Genomic DNA, 20,813 nt, shown 5'->3' on the forward strand with positions numbered 1-20,813 from the left:
TGCAGCAGGAAACAATGGAAGGCTTATCAGGAATCAAATCGTTTTTCTTTGATTACAAGGTTCCATGGGACCAATATTTCAAGTTAAATTGTCCCTCACAGATGTTATTTACTATTTTTTGCGTGAATTATTAAATGTGGAATTGTGGCATGTGTTGTGGCACACATATAGAGGCTGGAAAGCTTACTTCGAAAGCAGTCTAACTTGCAATGCCTCGAGGATCTGCCCTTTCGGACACTGAACGCGCTCAGCTGGATGTTATGAAATTGCTCAATGTGTCCCTGCATGAAATGAGTAGGAAAATTTCCCGTTCTCGACACTGTATTCGCGTGTATCTGAAGGATCCGGTGAGCTACGGTACATCTAAAAGAGCTCCTCGTCGCAAAGCTCTCTCCGTGCGTGACGAACGAAATGTGATTCGTGCTGCCTCCAACTCCTGTAAGACGGCAAGAGATATTCGCAATGAGCTTCAATTGTCTGCTTCAAAAAGGACCATCCTCAATGTCATCAAACGATCTGGTGTAATCGTTCGTCAGAAACTTCGCCCTGCTCCGTTACTCTCTGCAGACCATAAACTCAAGCGATTGGAATTTGCTAAGAACAATATGGGAACGAATTGGAGTAAAGTGAGAATTTAAAAAAGCAAGAGTGAATAATTAGGATCATTGTTTTAGGTTGTCTTCTCCGATGAAAAGAAATTCAATCTCGATGGGCCTGACGGTTGCCGCTACTATTGGCGCGATTTGCGCAAGGAACCAATGGTTTTTTCGAGACGTAATTTTGGAGGAGGAACGGTGATGGTTTGGGGAGCGTTCACGGAGAAGAAGAAGCTTGAGATACAGTTCGTCAGTAGCAAGATGAACAGCACTGACTATCAGAACGTCTTGGAACTGGAGCTCTCCAAATATCTTCGTCACTACTCCAGAAAAGACTTTAGATTTCAGCAGGATAATGCGACAATCCATGTGAGCAACTCAACCCGCGACTATTTCAAGCTCAAGAAGATCAACCTTCTTGATTGGCCAGCTCGAAGTCCTGATCTCAATCCAATCGAAAATTTGTGGGGGATTCTTGTCCGTATCGTGTATGCTCAGAACAAGACTTACCCAACAGTTGCATCGTTGAAGCAAGGAATTCTCGACGCTTGGAAGTCTATTCCGGACAACCAGCTGAAAAGTTTGGTCAGATCAATGGAGGACAGACTGTTTGAGATCATCCGCACACAAGGAAACCCGATTAACTATTGATCCTTTCTTGATTTTAGTATATGAATGTTCTGTTGTTGATCAAAAATAACTGCAACTTGTTAATACGCTGTTTCTGACTGGTTTCTTGGGGATGGCGTAAAAATGTTTATGGTGTGTGTGCTAGGAATTTTAGTAGGAACTTGTTAAAGAGAGTTTATCAAGTTTTGGCATTACCGAGAGCACCAGGAAGCTTGAAACAGACTTGAACATCAAAGATCGGAAGAATCAGAACCAGTCTGGAGATCCCACGAGAACATTTCGTATTAATTTTTAAAGTCAAAACTGCTTATATGAACTCATTTCTAACTCAAACTTGATTTGAGCTTTGTCAAAAATTCCAAAATCTGTTGATTTTAGTAAAAATCGTGAAAAAAAACGGGGGGTCCTATAGAAGTTTCACACTGGATTTTGACGTTTTTTCCAGCGCGACCTCAGTTTTTGAGATAAACTTCTGGAAAAAAATGTATATAGGTTTTTTTCAATTTAAAAACGAATGGCATTAGCAGTTTTTCAAAAAAATTTTCGGAAGTTCCTCAAACCTTCAAATTAGGGGGGGTCCTATAGAACTTTCCCACACTGTAGTTTCAACCGAATCTCCGCCGAAACTTGACTAAAGTTATTGTTTTTGTGAGTCAAATTGTAGCTTATATTTTTAACTATAAACCTGGGAACAAACATAATTTTTTTATTGAAAATCAACAAAATAGAACAAAAACAAGAAAAAAAAACGATTTTTAAACGAACAAATAACAAAAAAGATGCAAGATTGGATAATTATTGTCTCCAGAGCTTCAAAACTTTGTCCTTTCCACCTGACACAACTTTCGTTCCCTCGGGGCTCCAATCAACAGTAAAAACTTCGTCTCCGTGGCCTGGAAGGTCGTAGTACAGACTTTTCGTCTTCAATTCGAACACTTTTAACGTGGAATCGGCGGATCCGGAGACGAGAAGACGACTGTCGGCAGACCATGCAACTTGATAGACTGGGCCAACGTGTCCTCTGAAAAATTGTAAATTTAAGGAAGTTTTCGGCTGAAAAATTATTTGACCCATTTTCAAGTGAGAATTCTCGAAAATCGTTCGAAATTTGTAGATTGTAGTCTAGCAGACCCAACCACTCGGGTCTGCTAAATCGAAATTTGTAGTTTGTAGTTCATTTTTAGTGCATAAAGGAGGAATTTTGCTGTACGAAATTTGTTTTCCTGTTTTAGGCTCAAAGTAGGTAATTCTGACTGAAAATTGTGTGTTTCGTGTTTTCCAATACTAAAAATGTCATTTTTGAAAGAAAAACTGCTATTTTAGATCATTTTAAGGAACTTTTCAGGGATTTCTCGGTAATTTCTGCATTTCTACCTCAAAGAAGCCAAATATTTTCCAGTTCTTCCACACCAGAGCTTCACTGATTTGTCGAATGAGGCGGAGGCGATATAACGTGTATCCGGTGAGAAAACGACTTGATTCACCAATTGCATGTGTCCGGTCATTCGATTAATCGATTGTTTCGTCTCTTTCGGGTTCCACATAAATAGTGTAAAATCGTCGGATCCGGAAACAAGACGTTCGCCGCCGGCAATTTCCAGAGCTGCTTCATACCGAGTTTGAGCCACTTTTTGACACTGAAAAATCCAATTTTGATGTTTTTTGATTGGAAGATTGTGAATTTTGGAGGTTTTAGCCCTAGCAATTGTTAAGTTTCCAGTTTGCTTGTACCGATCGAAAACTTGAGCATGGCGTCCGCGTACCCGGTGACAAATGTGCTCTATTGCACAATTTGTTGGTTGGAATACGTTATTTATTGCATGTTTCAGCAGAGAATACCGATAGTCATACCATCAATTTGGATAGAAGCACACAAGTCACAAAAGTTTATTTTAAACGGCTCCACAAGCTACAGTAATCCTTTTTTGGCATTTTTCAGATCGAAAAAATTCAAAGTTCGAAAGGGGAAATTCAATTTACAGTGTATTTTCGTGAAATCGCTGAAAACTATATAGAAACTGCTGCGTTTAAATAGAAACAACAATCTGCTAAGGGTAAAATTCGAAATTTTGGAAAAATCTGACCAAAAGTACTTTTTTGGCATATTCTGAATAGGAAATTAAAATTTTTAGGTTTCTATGCATAAATACAGTTTAGCGAAATTTGTTATTTGGAACTTTGCCGCATGAAAACCTAAAGATGTAGACTAGTCAAAATCGAAATGAAATTTCAAATTTTCAGACTTTCAAGTAGGAAACAGAAATTGTCCAGAGAAAAAAAGAAGAAAACCTCCAAAATATAAAAAATTACAATTTTTCTTGTTTTTAGAGTAGGAAATTGATGTTTCCAGTAGAAAAGTTCTAGAAATTTTAAAATTAAAGGTTTTTAATGGAAAAAAAACGGAAAACTCCAAATTTTCAGATTTTAATCCAATTTTCTACCTCCTCCACAGTATCCGGCTTAATACAACGCTTGCTGGGCTCGAAGCACGAGGTTCTCAACGCATAATCTGTATTCAGTGCCAAAGTGTTAATCCAGTGAGCGTGTCCGGTCATGTTTCGGCACATTACTCCATCGTCGGCTCTCCACATTTTTACGGTTCGGTCCTGAAAATTTTTTTTATTGTGAAGGAGTCTGGCTTGAAATTTATGTTTTAAAAAAATTCGAAATTAGGAGAATAAATTGATTACGGTAGGTTTTATGCGATTTTCATGGTTTTCGAACTATTTTTTAAATATGCGCGAGTTTAAGTTAATTCGGATTCGTTTGTGATCATTCGGTGTTTAAAATCAGTTTGCGCATTTCAAAGTGACATCCCCGTCGTTGAATTTTCAACGTTTTTAAAAAATATTTTCAAGATTTTTCACAACTTTTCCTGCAAAAAGTTACCTGAGATCCGGAATAAATAAGTCCTTCGCCTCCCCAACGCAGACAGGTGACCGAAGCAGTGTGTCCACTCAAACAGCGAACTACAGTACCCTGTACGGTATCCCAAATGAAAATATTTCCGTCTTTTCCACAAGAAGCCAGAAGCCTGCACGTCGGGTCTTTGTGCATCGGTTGCCATGCCAAACTGCAAAAATTTTATTATAAAAATTCGATTTGAAATGGAAATGTTTAGTTTTTATGTTGAAAAATTAATTTTTGGCTAATATTTGAGAGAAAAACTCGGGTTTTCTGAAGCTTTCTGTTAAAAATCACATTTTTCCACTATGGATGATAAGTAAACTCATAGAAAATATTAAAAATTCGATTTAAAATACCCAAATTATTGGAATTCGAAATGGGTCTGCTAGACTACAAATTACAAATTTCGATTTAGCAGACCCAAGTGGTTTTGAAGAAGTTTGGGTCTGCTAGACTACAAACTACAACTTTCGATTTAGCAGACCCAAGTGATTTTGAAGTGATTGGGTCTGCTAGACTACAAACTAGAAATTTCGATTTAGCAAACCCAAATAATAGTGATTTTCAAAAGGGTTTCAGTAAAAATACATCGTTTCAGTGGGGTTTTAATGGAAATTTTAAGAGAACATTGTAGTGATAAATACAATTTTACGGCGATTTTTTGTAGAAAACCCAAATTTTCAAGACATTTCAGTGATAAATGCGATTTTCCTGCACCTCGTGATCCATTGCTTGTGCCTTTTGAGCGTTTTTCCGATTTGCTCTCCGGTTTTCGCGTTCCAAATGCAAATTTCTCCGTTTTTGCAAGCCGAAGCGATTTTCGTAGCATCCGGTGACCAGGCGATGCAGAGAACCCAACTTTTATGGGATTTACACGTGTGGAGAGGCAACTCGAGCTCAATATCCCAGATTCGCATTGTTTGATCGCCGGAGCCCGACGCTAGACCACGTCCGTCAGGGCTGAACTGAGCAGAGATTACTGGCTCTCCGTGACCTGAAAAATATATTTAAATGCGTCAAAACGATCAAAAAATTACCTGGAATGCTAGCGGAGCATCTGGTAACTGGTCTCACACGGAACACTGCTTGTGGCTGATAAACAAGCTTTAATGTCTGAAATTTTAAATTTTTTAAAAAGTTTTCTATCTTCTTTCAAGGGCTTACAGTCTCAAAATCAATTTCCTCTAACGATTTTCGAATGGAATCGACAATTTCAGCGCCTTCTGTGGTGAAGAAGGAAATCGGCACAGGATCGTCACTGAAAACTCAGGATGAGATACAGAAAATTCATTATTCAAACAAAACCTGCTCCCGAGAAGCTGATTACACAAAATTTGCAGCTCATTCGTGGAGATGTCCACTGGAACAAGGATTCCCGATCCTCCGAGCTCGTTTTCGTCCTCTGACACGAAGCTGACCGAGATTTGTGGACTTTCAGTCATTTTGTTACCTGAAACCGTTTGAGTTTTAATTATTTTGAAAGTTATAACAAGGGAAATCGTTGAAATTGAACTGGAAATCGAAGAAATTCGTTAAGAAATTGCGCTAAATAAATTATTTTTCTCAGTGGAGCGAAGAAAGAAATACAGTGGAAAAAGTTAGGCCATCACTTTTTAGCATTCATTTGTATAGAGAAAACTGTAAATTTTTTACAGATTGTTATGTTTTTACACAATATAAAACATTTTTAACGTAACAGCAGTAAAAACTATGTCGAAAACAATAAAGAATAGATAAAAACCTACCGGGAAAATTTGAATTTGGTCATGGTCGAGTTCTGTAGTGGCCTAGTAACCTCCACTTAATATTCGAAAACGTTTATTTTTCAGTTTATTGCTTTATTTCTCTATTTTTAATTAAATTATTAATTTTCCTGAATTTTTTGCGAAATTTACGAATTTTCAAATTATTTATCTTATAAATTTGCAGAAAATGACTGCAGTTGTCTCAAACCGCGAGGAGGACTCGATGAACAACGAGCCCTCGTTGTCAGGGCGTGCGATTATTGGATTAATCTACCCGCCGCCGGATATTCGCAGTAAGTTTTATAGTTTAAACCAAAAATAAAACAGTTCTGCATGGTTTTGGAAAGATTTCACGCGGAATTCCGCAAAAACTAGGGCAAATCGATATTTTCCAAAAATAAGCAATACATTTTCAATTTTCAGCAATCGTCGACAAAACCGCCCGTTTCGCTGCAAAAAATGGAGTGGACTTTGAGAATAAAATCCGCGAAAAGGAGGCGAAAAACCCGAAATTCAACTTTCTCTCCATCACAGACCCATACCATGCCTACTACAAAAAGATGGTCTACGATTTCTCAGAAGGCCGAGTTGAGGCTCCGAAAGTACCGCAAGCAGTGAAAGAGCACGTGAAAAAGGCTGAATTTGTGCCTTCAGCTCCACCGCCGGCCTACGAGTTCTCAGCGGATCCATCCACGATTAACGCCTATGATTTGTAAGTTTTTTAGAACTTCTAGAACTAAAATTAGATGAAAAAGCTATTTTTAACCTAAAATGAAGTGAAAACCTTATAAATTGCAGAGATTTGATCCGACTCGTTGCTCTGTTCGTTGCACGAAATGGCCGTCAATTTCTGACTCAATTGATGACACGAGAAGCCAGAAATTATCAATTCGACTTTTTGAAACCGGCTCATTGCAACTTTACATACTTCACAAAGCTCGTTGATCAATATCAGAAGGTAAAAATCAAGAAAATCTGCGTATTTCTAAGAATTTTTAAAAAAATCTAGATTTTTCGGTTGAAAACTCAAAAAAAATCCAGCTTTTTCGGTAGAAAACTCAAAAAAAAAACATTTTGATAACTTTTTCACTATTTTCAGTTTAAAGATGGCGGAAAAGTGAGCTTTATAACTTTTATTTGAAATTTTTAAGCTAAAAGTTGCTAAAATATCAGTTTTCAGGTTCTGGTGCCCTCTACCAACGTAGTTGCCCAACTCCAAGACGATGCTACCAACAAAAAACGTCTCATAGAAGATATCAATTATCGTGTATCCTGGGAAAAACATCAAAAAGGTCTAAAAGATCGCGAGGAGGCAGAAGCCGAGAAAGAGCGTCAAGCCTATGCATCAATCGATTGGCATGACTTTGTAGTTGTTCAGACTGTAGATTTCCAGCCAGGAGATACTTCTCAGCTTCCACCACTATGCACACCAAAGGACGTTGGAGCCCGTATTCTTTTGGAAGCGAGAAATGAAATGCAAAAGGCGGCGGCTGAAATGCAGGAAATGGATATGGAAGAGAGTGATTCCGATGACGAAGATGCCGTTCAAGGTGCTTTTTTGGAGCATTTTACGTTGAAAATAGACAAAATTCACTTTTTTCCGGTTTTTTCCAACAGTTTTACTTTTAAAATAGATGGAAAACAATGGCAAACTATGAAAACGCTGAAATTCAAATTTAAGTGCTTCCAACCTGGAATATTTAAAATTTTTAGGCGAATTCACATTTTATTTCGTAGAAAACGAACAAAAATCGCAATTTTGAGTTAAAAAGTAAGATTTTTTGGGTCTGCTAAATCAAAACTTGTAGTTTGTAGTCTAGCAGACCCATTCTCTTCCAAATCACTTGGGTCTGCTAAATCGAAATGTGTAGTTTGTAGTCTTGCAGACCCAAGCTCTTCAAAACAACTTGGGTCTGCTAAATCGAAATGTGTAGTTTGTAGTCTAGCAGACCCATTCTCTGTAGAAACTACTTGGGTCTGCTAAATCGAGTTTGTAGTTTGTAGTCAAGCAGACCCAATTTCTTCCAATTCACTTGGGTCTGCTAAATCGAAAGTTGTAGTTCGTAGTCTAGCAGACCCAAAAAAATCAATTTTTTTTTATTAGCTTTGGCAAATTTTAACTCGGAAAACTAATGAATTTTTGGGACATGTGAGTTTCTATCCAAATTGATGGTATGAATATCGATATTCTCGGCTGAAAGTGCAAAAACTACCGTATTCTGACCAACAATTATTGGAATAGAGCACACGTGTCACCCGAAATACGAAAAGTATTTTTTTTTAATTTTTCAAATTTTTAAATTAAAAATGAGTATATTTATATATTTTCAGCACCAGAAGCCCCTGCATTCACTGCTCCGCTGCCACCTACAAAACAGAAAGACGTGATTGTTCGAGATTACGATCCGAAGAGAAATGTGACCCAAAAGCCAAAAGCTGTGGAGAACTGGATCATTTCACCGCTCACCGGAGAGCGTATTCCATCGGATAAGCTCGCCGAGCACGTCAGATACAATACTGTCGATTCACAGTATAAAGAGGACAGAGATCGTCATATTGGAGAAAGAAGCACGGAGGAGCCCGTATTGGCTCTTGGAGCTGATATTTCTAGGTTAACATTTCAGAAATTTCTTTGAAAAACGAACAAAAGTCTAAAAATCGCCACAATAATCTACAAAAAATCGATTTTTCGTGGAAATTTTGTTCATTTCCGCATTTTTCGCTCGAAATTTGAGATCAGTGCTTCAAATTAGACCTGGAAAGATTCTAGCTCAATTTCAGAAAATTTGGGTTATCGTAGCACCAGAAGTACTCAAACACTGACTACAGCACACCTAAGCACCAAATTTCACGACAGTGGTGAATTTTGAGCTAAAATCGATTTTCAGGAGTAAATTAGAGTGCTAAATCTAAAATTGGAATAAAAATGTCTTAAAAATTGTAAAAAGTGAAAATTAAAGATTTTCAGACAAATTTCCGATTACAAATGCCCACAAAAGATGTTCAAAGCTGAAAATTATAGATTTTCAGACGAATTTTCATTTTTCCACGTGCCAATATCACTAAACCCCAGTTTTTTCTTTCAGAAATCTTGGCAATTTCGCTGAACGTCGTACGGATATCTTCGGTGTCGGCGGAGAGCAGACTATGATCGGAAAGAAGCTCGGCGAAGAGGACAATTCGCAACAAGGGCAGAACAAACTGATTTGGGATGGAACTGAAGAGACTCGGGATATGATTACCCGAGCTGTACAGAATAAAGTCACTTTGGGTACGGGAAATCTAATTTTTTGGCGAAAATTTTGAGTTTTCCGGGATTTTGTTTGGGAAAATTACACGATTTGTGTGGTTTTCTATGTAGAAATTTCTCTAAAACACTCAAATGTTTCAAAAATTCGAGTTTTCATGAAAAACCAGTAATTCAAAAAAAAAGCAATTTCCTCTAACAAAAACCGTGCCAAGTTTTGGATTTATGATATTTTCCATCTGAAAAAAATCTGGTATCTCGGCTGAAACGGGCAATATATACCGTAGTCCAAGTTTTCCCAAAAATTCCAACCAACAATTTGTGCAATAAAGCACAGTTGCCACCGGAGATGCAAAAGCTATGTTTAATTTTCCAATTTTTGGCTGAAAATTGAGCTAAAAATTTACAATTTTCCCGTCATAAAACTCACCGAAATTTCGCTTTTCAGTGTTTTTTATGCAAAAAAATTAATCATTTTTCATTTTTCAGACCAACAAATCAACGAAATCCACCGTCAACACGGATTCGTTGCCGATCCATCAAAGGAAAAGATTGGAGCTCAGCAGGTGCCACGTCATCAATCGACCCAGGGAAATGTGACAATTACTCAAGGAATAACGAATATTCCTGGACAAATGCCATCCGGATGGCCGCCGGTTCCACCAATGGGAATGCCTGGGATGCCGAATCAAGCGGTATGGGATTTTTGAGTTGAAAAATCTCCAAAAAAAAATTCGTTTTTTCATGTAAAATCCTGGAAAAATCGGATATTTCGACAAAAATTGTCAATTTTTGGACCAATTCTCTTTGTATTGCAAAAACGAATCGAAAAATCCCAAATTAAACATGAAAACTAACATTTTCAATTTGGGTCTGCTAAATCGAGTTTGTAGTTTGTAGCCAAGCAGACCCAATTTATTCCAATTCACTTGGGTCTGCTAAATCGAAAGTTGTAGTTCGTAGTCTAGCAGACCCATTCGCTTCACAACAACTTGGGTCTGCTAAATCGAGTTTGTAGTTTGTAGTCAAGCAGACCCAATCTCTTCAAAATCCCTTGGGTCTGCTAAATCGAAAGTTGTAGTTTGTAGTCTAGCAGACCCAATCTCTTCAAAATCCCTTGGGTCTGCTAAATCGAGTTTGTAGTTTGTAGTCAAGCAGACCCATTTTAAAATTAGTTAAAATTGGTTAAAAATCGCGAATTTTTGCTGATTTCAGAGAGATATTGTATTTCTTTCGAAAAATATAAAGAAGTGGTTTTTTGTGTATTTCTGTTTAAAAAAAAATAAGAAAAAGCTACACCAGGTTAGCTGAAACTATATTTTTGTTGAAAAATAGTGAAAACGCCACCAAAAGTTATCTTTAACCGCGTAATTAGACGATTTTTCGGCGGAATTAACTGGAAACTGTGTTAAGATTAAAATTACTGAAATTTCCACAAAATTAAATTTTTTTAAATGTAAATTTCATCTCAAACGGACACAGAAATTCCCATTTTCACTGGAAATTCTCATGAAAAGCTCCAATAAAATGCATAAAGCTCTATAATTCCAGCTTCCTCCAATCCGACAAATGGACTTTGGCGGTGGACCTCCAGCGAAGCGTCCTCGTACCGAAGATGATTTGATACCAGAAGCTGATTGGCTTAAAAAGGTCAACGGAGCAATTTCGCTTAATGTTCATCTTCCACAGGCTCCCGAACACGGAATGGATGGCTCAATTGTGCAGTTTACAATTCAAGTTACTGCACCGGTGAGTTTTAGATAAGAAAATTGTTTTTTTCCCCTGAACGAATTTTTTCACCTTTATTTATTTATTTATTTATTTATTCGCTTTTAAACCATTTGAATAGTAAGTTGATAATAAACATAAAGAATAGGTAAGAGGCGAACAAATATAAGATGACCGATTGGACAAAGGTCCGTGGCCAAATGAGGGTGGGGGTATGAAAGACTTATTTACAGAAGCTTTGATGGGGGAAAAAAAACTATAAGTGAGATCACATCATAGTGTCAAGGGGCAGGGAACAAATACGTTTGGTAAACGTTTCGGCTGACACTGGTTTACTGAACAACTTGGCAAGAGAGTTCCAAAAAGATAGGTATTTATGCAAAAATATTTGTTTGTTGAATGGCCCATTGGGAACCACCTGATGCCCAATTAATTCATAATTTTTGCAGATGTCCGAACTCAAACAACAAATCCAGGATCGTTACGGAATGCCTGTTGGAAAGCAGAAGCTGATGTCTGATGGCCTTTTCGTGAAGGATAATATGAGCTCGGCCTTCTACAATTTGGCAGATCGGACGGCGATTTATCTGCAAGTGAAGGAGCGTGGAGGAAAAAAGAAGTGATGAGCTATCGATTATTTATTACTCTTATTAATATTTATTTTCTTTCAAACTTTATTCTAAAATTGGACGCCAATTTTAATTCTTCAAATCTCAACTTTTCTTCCAATAAATTTGTAAAAAAACCGTTCTGTAAATTTGGAGTGGAAAATCTAAAAGTTCAGACATGGCTATACAAAATTCAGATTCAGCATGTCAAATTACCCCGGGACACTTTTTCTCCGGCTTTTAGCCTTAAATTTCAGAAAATTGGGTTACTGTAGCACCAAAAATACGCAAACATCGACTACAGTACCCCAAAACACCAAATCTTACTACACTGAAGAGTTTTGGGCTGAAAATTGATGTTTAGGGGTAAACTGGAGTGCTGAAATCAAAAATTAATATGAAAATTCTAAAAAATCGATATGAAAATCTTAAAGTCCGGCATTTTCAGACAAATTCTTGATTTTTCTTGGTTCAAATAATAAATTCGAATTTTTTTGTTTATTTTGTTCAGATATCCAGATTTTTTAAATTTTACTTGTTACAGGACATTTTCAGAACAAAAAATACTAGAAAAACAGAAAAAAATTGCGTTTTCAGTAAAAACAAAACATTTTTTGCACAATCTGAAAATTGTTCGATTGCACCCTAAAAATTGCACTATGTTTTCCAAATTTCTTACATGTGTTTTTGTTTTTTCCCCCACCTAACATAACATTTTAAGAGTTTTTGAAAAAATTTTCGAAAAAAAATTTAACAAAAAATTTTTTTTCACTTTTTTTTTCCGAATTTCTTTTTTTTCCCAGAAACATCTTGTACCCCATATTTCATTACAGTAGTACTTGTAGTCAGTCTGTCTGTGCATCTGTTTGTCCACCAAAATCAGCAGTTCCCGCCACCTAAAAATAGTTCCCAACAAGTAAGTTCAGCGTCAAAACTGGTATCAAAACTCCCCTTCTTACCACAAAGTAATGTTCTATTTGACATTTCGGAATAAGAAGTTTGCTCCCATTGTTCAAATAAACTGTATGTGTGCTCCGCGGAGCACACAAACGAAAAAAATTGCCACTGGGAGAGGGGAGCTCAGGGGGTGGAGCACTTTGGCACAAATGAGCACACTTTTTCCTCATTTTTCCGATTTCAAGAGCCTCATATGACTGATGCTGCAGTGTTTAGCTGATTCTTCAAATTTTTTGAAAATTTCGCGGAAAAATGTTTTTTTTGGAAAATTTTTTGGATTCAATTTTTTTTTTCGCCAAAATATTTTTTTCTCAAAATTTTTCTAGTTTTCACAAACCTAGTTGGTAATTTATTTGGTCACTTTGAAACACGATTATCATTTTTTAAAAAGTTTAAAAAAATTTTCAAATCCCCGGTAACCTCCATTAAAATTTCACTTAAAAAATTCGATAAAATTTTTTTCCCAAAGTTTTCAAAAAAATTATTTCATCCAATTTTTCCTTTCACGTGAGCTCCCCAGTACGAAATCTATTGAGCGTATGACTGATTTTTGTTGCTTTCAATCTTTTGTTAGGGGTTTTGGAAATTTTGGAAATTAAAATTTTTTATTGGAAAATTTTAAAAAATTTGATTTTTTGGGTGAAAAGTTGAGTGAACTTTTAGGATTTTGGGTTTAAATTTGTTTTATTATTGAGTAATTGGAATTTTACTTTAATTCATTTCTTTGAAATTAAAAAAAATATCGAAAAAAATGTGAGGAAAAAAAATTGAAAATTATCTTAATTTTTCGCTGAAAATGTTAAACTTCCGATAAAAAATTCAAATGCTGCCTATGAAATTACCCCTTTTCTGCTTTGCCCCCGGTTCTAGCTCGAAAATCAAAATTTTGGGTGTAGCCTCAAAAGTACGCAAACACAAACTACAGTATCCCAAAGCACCTAATTTCACGCCGTTGGCGAATTTTTAGCTGAAAATTGATTTCTCGAGGTAAAATAGGGTGTGCTGAAACTAAAAATTGCAATGAAAATTTCAAAAAATTAGTTGAAAATAGAAAAATTCAAGGTTGTCCGTTCCAAAAAGTTTGAAAAATTTCCAAAATTGTTCGACAAAAAGCACACACTGTTCCTTATACTATTCGTCATATATTTTTTCTGAATCACTATATTTTTGATCTGAAAATTTGTTCGAAAATAAAAAAAATACTTGGAAAACTACATAAGAAATCATTCAAACTTTCAGAAACTTAATATTGGAAAAAAAATTAAAAAAATTTTTTTTTCGTAAAATTTTTTTAAACTCTATTTTGTTCTTACAAATTTTCAGTGATTTTCTCTACTTTTTTTTTGAAATTTTCTAATTAAAAATTTATGTGTTCTATGCTGCAATTTCCGTAACCATGGAGCTCTGTAAAAAACACATTACCCCATTCCCCTTATATAATTTTTTCTGCAAAAATCCAATTATTTTTCTCCAATTTTTACAATTTTTAATATTTTTTGTGATCATAGTACCAAAATGATCAGATCCCAAAAAGTGCATAAAAAATTTTTTTTTTTTAAAAGTGAGAATTACCTATTTTTATGTCAATTTTTATGACACTTGTGACATTGTTTTTATGGAATGACTTTTGTTTGAAATCATTATTTGAAAAATATATTTTGTATTGATTGAGCTGAGAAAATTTTAGTTTGAACAGAAAATTTTGAAAAAAATGTTTTTTTCACAAAATGTTTTTCCAGAAAATTTTTTTAAACTCAAAGTTAAAATTGTTCAGTTTTTTTTTCACATAAAAGGGAGTTTTGTTTTTGTTTTTTTTATTTTAAAAAATAAACGAGAATTTTAAGATTTCAAATTCAAGAGGAAAAAAAAGAAACTTCAAAAAAATTCTTTAAAACTTTTTTTGAGTTGAAAAAAAATCTATTAAATTTTCAAAAACTTGCTCAGAAAAAATCATAAATGAATTTTAATTAATTATTCTTACTATTCAAAAAAACCGGTGAAAATTAAAAAAAAAGTTCAGATTTGAAAATCTTTCTAAAATTTATAGCGAAATCTCCATCTGAAAGTTTTCTATTTTTACAAAAAATTGAATTCCACGTATATTTGAGGCATATTTTATCAAATATAATAATTTTTTTGATATTGAGTTTGATTTGAAAAAAATTAATTGAAATTTTTAAAATCTTTTAATTTCAAATAAAAACATTTCGAAAAAAAGTTTGCAATTATTTCCTAATTTTTTTTGCGAAATTTTCTTGAAAATCATTTCATTTTTTACTTTAAGCACACTATTTTCAGCCAAATGAAACACATTTTCTAGCCTCAAATCACGTTTGGCATTTTCAATTGAGCAGTGAGCATAAAGCACAGAAATTTAGTTAAGAAACAGTTTTTGTTGTTATAAAACCGCAAAAATTGTGTTTAATAGTGATTGATAATACCACAAAATATCTCAATACATGAAAGTTCAAATCGCTAAAAAAAAATTGCGTCAATTTCGGGCGGAGTTTCAGGTGGCTAGAAGCTGACAACTAGAATAGAGGAATATTTTTGGTTTAGGATGTAGAAAAAAAAATTCCTGAAGTTAAACATTTTTTAGATTTTGTTTTAAATAGGAAAATAGCTACTTTTATCGGAAAAAACATTAGTTTTCAAAAAAAAATTGATTAAAAAATGTTTAAATCAATTTTTTCCAAATTATTATTTTTTCAAAATTTAAAATTGTTTTAATGAAAAATAGTTACATTTGTATTAGTTTTTTATTGTTAGGTGAGCTGAAAGGTTTTATTTTCAGGAAAAACATTTATTTTTTTAAACAAAATGTTTTAAATTTAATAATTAATATGTTATTTCATGACCTCATGTTTTTGTGAAATTTAACTATTATTATTATTTTAATTCATTTAAATTAAAATGTATACGCTTAGGTGAAACATTATCTGGAAACTAATAAAACATTTTAAAAATTTCGGAAATTTTTGCATTAAATTTTTTTTCAGAATCAATTTCTCGGTTTTCATATTATTTATTTCGTTGGCCACTCATATTTTATGTAGGCTGACCACACATACATTATTCAAAAATCAAACATGTGTTAAGAATTAAGTAATTTCGGTGCTCCTAGAAATATTGAAAATTTTATTGTTTTTCGGAGTGTGCCTAGCACGACGAGTTTGCTGGATTTGCCGAGTTTGCCGAGCTCGGCAAAAATTGGAAAAATAGATTTGTTGAAGAGCTCGGCTAATTTTGAAATCTGTCTCAAACCCCTGGTACCACAGATGATTCGCAGTGTGAAAATTATGCATGCTACACTCAAATTTCACTTATTTTTCACATTGCGAATAGCCGGATCGCGATGTGTAAATCATGTGAAAATTATGGGAAATTTTTTTTCGCGATGTTGAAAATATGTATAGACAATTCGTCGAATTTTGCGGTGTGTACATAATTTTAAAATAATTTTATTGGTTCAAGGTGCCTACATAACTTCACACGCGCGAACACAAATTTTACACATTTTTTCAAAATTTTGTTGGAAATTTTCTTTTTCAAAATTTGCAAAATTTTACTTTTAACAATTGAAATTATATTTCAATTTAAAAAAAACGCATTTTTTAATCAAGATCTACCAATTTCTATCGCAAATCACCTGCCAAATTTCTCAATTTTGTTGCCATTTTTTTCTTCAAAAACGTCATGTTTGATCTGAAAATCTGAAAAAATGTTCTTAGTTTTTTTCTTGCTTATATTTTTTTTTGGTGCTGATGTATAAATGGCGGAGCACATTTTGTGCTCCATAGCAACATTTGTGCGGAATTTTATGTGCTTGCCAACCTTTAAAATGTTTTTTTTCTTGTATAGCTTTCTTTGGTTTTGAAATTTTGGGAATTTTTATTTATTTTTTAAAGAAAAAACAATTTTGAAAAAACAATTAATTTTAAAATCATTTTATTCTGTTCTAAATGTAAAAAAGAAAGATTGAATTTTTTAGAAATATATAATTTTTGTTACAAATGTTTTCTCAATGTTAAATTTTTCATAGTGTTAAAAATTAGAAAAAAAGACAAAACTTTGTGAAAAAAAATGTTCAAAAAAAATTTTTTTTTTCAAGATTAAAAGAAAATTGTTATGTTTCACTATCTTTTTTCCGTTTTTTTTTCTCTATTTTCAGCCAGAATTCCTTCAAAACACCAAATTTTCAGATGAAAAAAGACGCCGAAAACGAGAACCTGCTTCACGCCTACGAACACGATGAGCAGAGCTCAAAGTACTCAGTTTTAAAAAAAATTTCCTTCAAAATTATACAAAATTTTCAGATATTTTATTAAACCCGACTCTAGATACTCAATAGACGATGATATTTCTGTGAAAATTGATGGAAAACAGCTGGAAGTTAGGAAATGGCCTACGCTTTTGGCTACTGCTATGGTGGTAAGTTTGGGAAAAATTAGGAGTTTTAAAAGTTTAAAATAATAAAACAAATAAATTAATGATTTGTTTGTCAAGTTCAAATGTAAAACTTTAAAAAATTATTTACTGATAATTTTACCTGATAATTTTGATAAAATATTTTCAAACTCGAAATCCTCATCTTTTTTTACCCATACTTATTTTTTCTAGGTTTCTAGTTAATCATTCAAAAATTCTGGGTTACTGTAGCTTCATAAGTACGCAAACACCGACGCACACCAGATCTCACGACGAAATGCAGAAAACTCTGAAAAATCCGATTCTGGGGTAATTTTTGACGTAGAGTTTATTGAAGCTATCCAAAAATTTGTAAAAATCAGTTTTAACCTACGAAATCACTAAAATTTCGTAACAATTATTTTTATTTTTCCCAAAAATTGTTACCTTGAATATTTCCGGTTTGATAGTTGAACATGATCTCTTATCAGAGGTCTGCGGTTTTCACAATTTATTTTTTATCAAATTTTTTTCAATTTCTATTGCATTTCACAACACCACACAATAAGTGTGCCTAGTCCTTAAAGTATATTAAGTTTTAAAATAACATTTTTAACGAGGGGAAAAACTTGTGGTTTCTGAAATTGAAAATTAAAATATTTCAAGTAGTTTAATTTTAAAAATCAGAAAAAAAACCCCATTCTTTGTACATTTTGTCGAAAATGGTGCTTTCAAACTTTTTTTTAGAAAATAAAATAAATGCGTTAGTTTTGGATAATTCTAGTTTCTAAAAAACAGTTTCAGCACCTTAAATTACACCTAAACTCAGGTTTTTTGCCCCTTTTGTGCATTTTGTCGTAAATTTCCGTGTGTGTGTGTGTGTGTGTGTGTGTGTGTGTGTCGGTGTTTGCGTACTTATGAAGCTACAGTAACCCGGTAAATTCAAAAAACTAGCTGGGGACCCGGAAAAAAAATATTAAAGGTAAAATGATACACTGAGTTCTATTTTAATACTTCTATTTTTGTAAAATATAGAATTCAAGGTGAAAACTCTGAAGATTTCCGAAAATTAAAATTTTCTAGGGCGTCGGTTGGCTATCAAATGAGGTTGCATTGGCTTGGGTACACGAACGAGTTCCAGATGATTATCACCCATTACCCGACCTTTTCTTCTCACATTTTCCAGAGGTAAAAGAGCGTTTGAAAATTTTTGGAATTTTGGGAAAATTTGAAAAATCTGAAAAAAAAACTTCAGAATTTTCTTCACCGGTTTGTGATTTTTTTTTCTTCACATATTTGAAAATATTGAGCTTCAGTTTCAGTTTTTTAGATTTTTTAAAAATTCATGAGAACGTTTTTAATTTTCAACGAAACTTTCAAAATTCACAAAAACTATATAAAATTTTTGAAAAATTAAATCAAAAAAAATTTAATAAATTTTTTGTTGTCAAATTTGAAAAAATTAAAAATAAATAAATTTTCAGATCCGCGGAGCAATTCGGATAGCTGAATACATAATGATGATTCTTTTAATAAGTGCTCTTTTAGTAATGTTTACCCATCAGCACCGATGGATAGTTATTCGACGTGTATTTTTTTGTATTGCAATGGCTTACTCTTTCAGAGCACTTTGTGTGACCATTTTCCAGGTTTGTCTGAAAATTTGAAAGCTTTGAAATTTTGGAAAAAAAAATTCCAAAAATTTTTTTCTCTAAAAAACTTTAACTGCAAACCTTTTTTCCAGGTCCCGGTCCCATCTATAAACACCTATTGTGCTCCAAAATCAAACTCATCACTGGAACTTGTAGCCGGTCGAGTTGTGAAAATGTTCTGGAGCGCTGGAATAGAGCAGCTCCGTCCTCGTGAGCTGTGTGGAGATTTGATAGTGTCCGGGCATACCCTGACGATTTTCACCGCATTTTTGGTATTCAAAACGTATGCTCCACAACGATTACAGGTTATTTTTAGTTAGGAAATTTGAAACCATGAATTTTAGCTTTTTGGATCAAGTTTATATCTCAATTTTGAAGACAGTTAAGGCTGCTTAAAGTTTTGTTGAGTCGCTACTCAGCCAATTTCAATGACTCCGTATCAAATTTTAAACTGTTCAAAGAAAAATTAAAAATTATCCAAGTTTGTCTTCTGAACCAACTTTCTAGCTCAATTTTGAAGAAAGTTATAGCGGTTTAAGTTTGAGTCGCTACTCAGCCAATCTGTATCAAAGTCAGTACTTGTTAAGTATATTTTACTGAAAAGTTGGAATTTTATTCTATCAGCTCCAAAATTTTCAACTCAATCGGATAACTTTTGAGCAAACTCCGTAAATGAGTCGCTACTCAGCCAATTACCAAAAGGGTCATAACTTTGTTCATGGTGAAGCTACAACTTTTTTTAAAAGACAAAGTTGTAGATCATAAAAATTTGCGTGAAAAGATATACAATTTAACGCATTGAAATGTGATACGGAATCATTAAAACTGAATAGCGACTCAAATTTAAAATAATTATAACTTTCTTCAAATTAACGTTAGAGACATGGTTCAAAAAGCGTCATGTAGAAAATTGGATTTTGTTTCCCATTTTTTAACTGAAATTTCCCAATTTCCAGCCACTCTCTCATATCTACCACGTTCTGGCTTTCACAGCACTTTTCTCGATTCTCCTCGCCCGTAAGCACTATATGATCGATATAGTGTTAGGATATACAGTATCTACCAGAATTTTTATGGAATATCACGCACTTGCGGCTTCATATCATAACAGGACGTTTGAAACTAATCCATTGGCTTGGTAAGTGAGAGAAATTTGAAATTTTGAGGAAAAAAATATCCAAAAAAAATTAAAAAAAAAAAAAAAAAAAAAAAAAAAATTTTAAATTTTCAAATTTTCAAGGTCCTTCTGGTCATTTTTTATCCCAATTTTTGAATGTGATGCTCCTGCAAATATGCACAATCACCTGCTTCTCTACAACCGATCAACGAGTTCCAAAAACGTGTCGACATTGAAAAAATCACGAAGATCTTTCGAATAAATTAGGCTGAACAATTTATTTTTGCTAACAAAAATTGAATAAAAAATCTCCAATTTGATTGTACAATTTGTTTTTATTAATAAATTTTGTGAAATGAATTTTGAATTTTTGAAGAAAAAAAAAATCAATTTTTCAGAATTTTTTCATTAATTTCAGATTTTAAAGTGCCGAGGCTTATTTATTTGTTCGTATCACTTTTTCATTGGAAGCAGAGCCAGATTTTACTCCTAGAACCAAGGTCTTACGCTAAAATCTGCAAATTATCGTAAACTCAGGCGTCTAGGTACGCAGGGGTGTCAGGGTGCAAAAAAATCCCGCATTTCTTGTAGATCAAACCGTAATGGGCCAGCCTGACACCACAGTGATACGCAAACATCCAATCTTACGACAAGGTGCACTAAAACTTTGAAAATCAAGCACGGGGAGGCAAAGCTAACGTGCCCGAAGAAATTTCTACAGTAACCCAAACGGTGAACTGGCTTAATTTCGAAAACGGCTTGAATTTTTTTGAAAAGTTCACAACTTAATTGTACAGCAAAAAATTTTGTATCCATTGGTACCTATGAATTTATCCTTGATACACTCACACCGGTGTTAATAGCATTTTTCGGTAGAGCGCATTTGCACTAACGTACCAAATGCCTCCCCGTGCGAGGTGAATGTGTAGTTTTATGTAATGAAAACAGTGAAAATTGTAAAGTGTTAGATTATAAGACGTTTTTTAAAATTAAAAAAAACTTGTAAATTTTTTTTGAGAGTTAAATAAATTTGTTTATTCAAATTTTATTCCTAATAACACCACTGTACTCTTTTCCAGCCAATGAGCATATTCCAAAAACCAATTCAGTTTTGATAAGAAAAGCTCACAAATGTCACACACATAAGATCATGATCAGTTTTTCAGTGGTTTATGCAACACGAACAGTCTGAAAAGTTTTGTGTTTTCTTATCGAATCG

The 20,813-nt window shown here is 33.8% G+C and overlaps 3 protein-coding genes and 1 non-coding gene across 6 annotated transcripts; 2 read left to right on the forward strand and 2 right to left on the reverse strand.

The window, feature by feature from the left end:
• Positions 1-1,917: 1,917 nt before the first annotated feature.
• On the reverse strand, positions 1,918-5,575 carry gldi-1 (the record flags this gene model as incomplete). 2 transcript variants are annotated; one of them, NM_061344.5, is made up of 8 exons in its annotated part: positions 1,918-2,247; positions 2,601-2,863; positions 3,668-3,832; positions 4,116-4,299; positions 4,851-5,127; positions 5,171-5,246; positions 5,298-5,391; positions 5,439-5,575. In NM_061344.5, the coding sequence occupies 8 exons, from the start codon at positions 5,573-5,575 to the stop codon at positions 2,022-2,024; spliced, it is 1,422 nt and encodes a 473-aa protein (NP_493745.1). The 2 variants fall into 2 exon arrangements, with proteins under 2 accessions (NP_493745.1, NP_001303797.1); NM_001316868.3 differs by lacking the exons at positions 3,668-3,832; positions 4,116-4,299; positions 4,851-5,127; ... (1 more) ...; positions 5,298-5,391; positions 5,439-5,575 and having other exon boundaries at positions 2,022-2,247; positions 2,601-2,770.
• Positions 5,576-6,062: 487 nt separating this feature from the next.
• Positions 6,063-11,600, forward strand: prp-21 (uncharacterized protein). Its single transcript, NM_061345.10, has 9 exons — positions 6,063-6,171; positions 6,302-6,590; positions 6,677-6,836; positions 7,059-7,428; positions 8,210-8,489; positions 8,965-9,149; positions 9,615-9,820; positions 10,677-10,874; positions 11,303-11,600. The coding sequence occupies exons 1-9, from the start codon at positions 6,066-6,068 to the stop codon at positions 11,474-11,476; spliced, it is 1,968 nt and encodes a 655-aa protein (NP_493746.1). The 5' UTR covers positions 6,063-6,065; the 3' UTR covers positions 11,477-11,600.
• On the reverse strand, positions 10,079-10,161 carry W07E6.7. Its single transcript, NR_050808.1, has one exon. It is a non-coding gene; the product is annotated as an Unclassified non-coding RNA W07E6.7 (non-coding RNA).
• Positions 11,601-16,620: 5,020 nt separating the features above from the next.
• On the forward strand, positions 16,621-19,954 carry sms-5 (Sphingomyelin synthase-related 2; the record flags this gene model as incomplete). 2 transcript variants are annotated; one of them, NM_001306627.2, is made up of 7 exons in its annotated part: positions 16,621-16,685; positions 16,735-16,849; positions 17,909-18,013; positions 18,310-18,474; positions 18,570-18,782; positions 19,434-19,615; positions 19,718-19,954. In NM_001306627.2, 7 exons carry the CDS (start codon positions 16,621-16,623, stop codon positions 19,854-19,856), a joined length of 984 nt encoding a protein of 327 aa, NP_001293556.1. The 2 variants fall into 2 exon arrangements, with proteins under 2 accessions (NP_001293556.1, NP_001293557.1); NM_001306628.3 differs by lacking the exons at positions 16,621-16,685; positions 16,735-16,849; positions 17,909-18,013 and having other exon boundaries at positions 18,343-18,474; positions 19,718-19,856.
• Positions 19,955-20,813: the final 859 nt, after the last annotated feature.

This window comes from Caenorhabditis elegans, chromosome II (assembly GCF_000002985.6).
Source record: "Caenorhabditis elegans chromosome II".
In the NCBI taxonomy this organism is placed as follows: domain Eukaryota; kingdom Metazoa; phylum Nematoda; class Chromadorea; order Rhabditida; family Rhabditidae; genus Caenorhabditis; species Caenorhabditis elegans.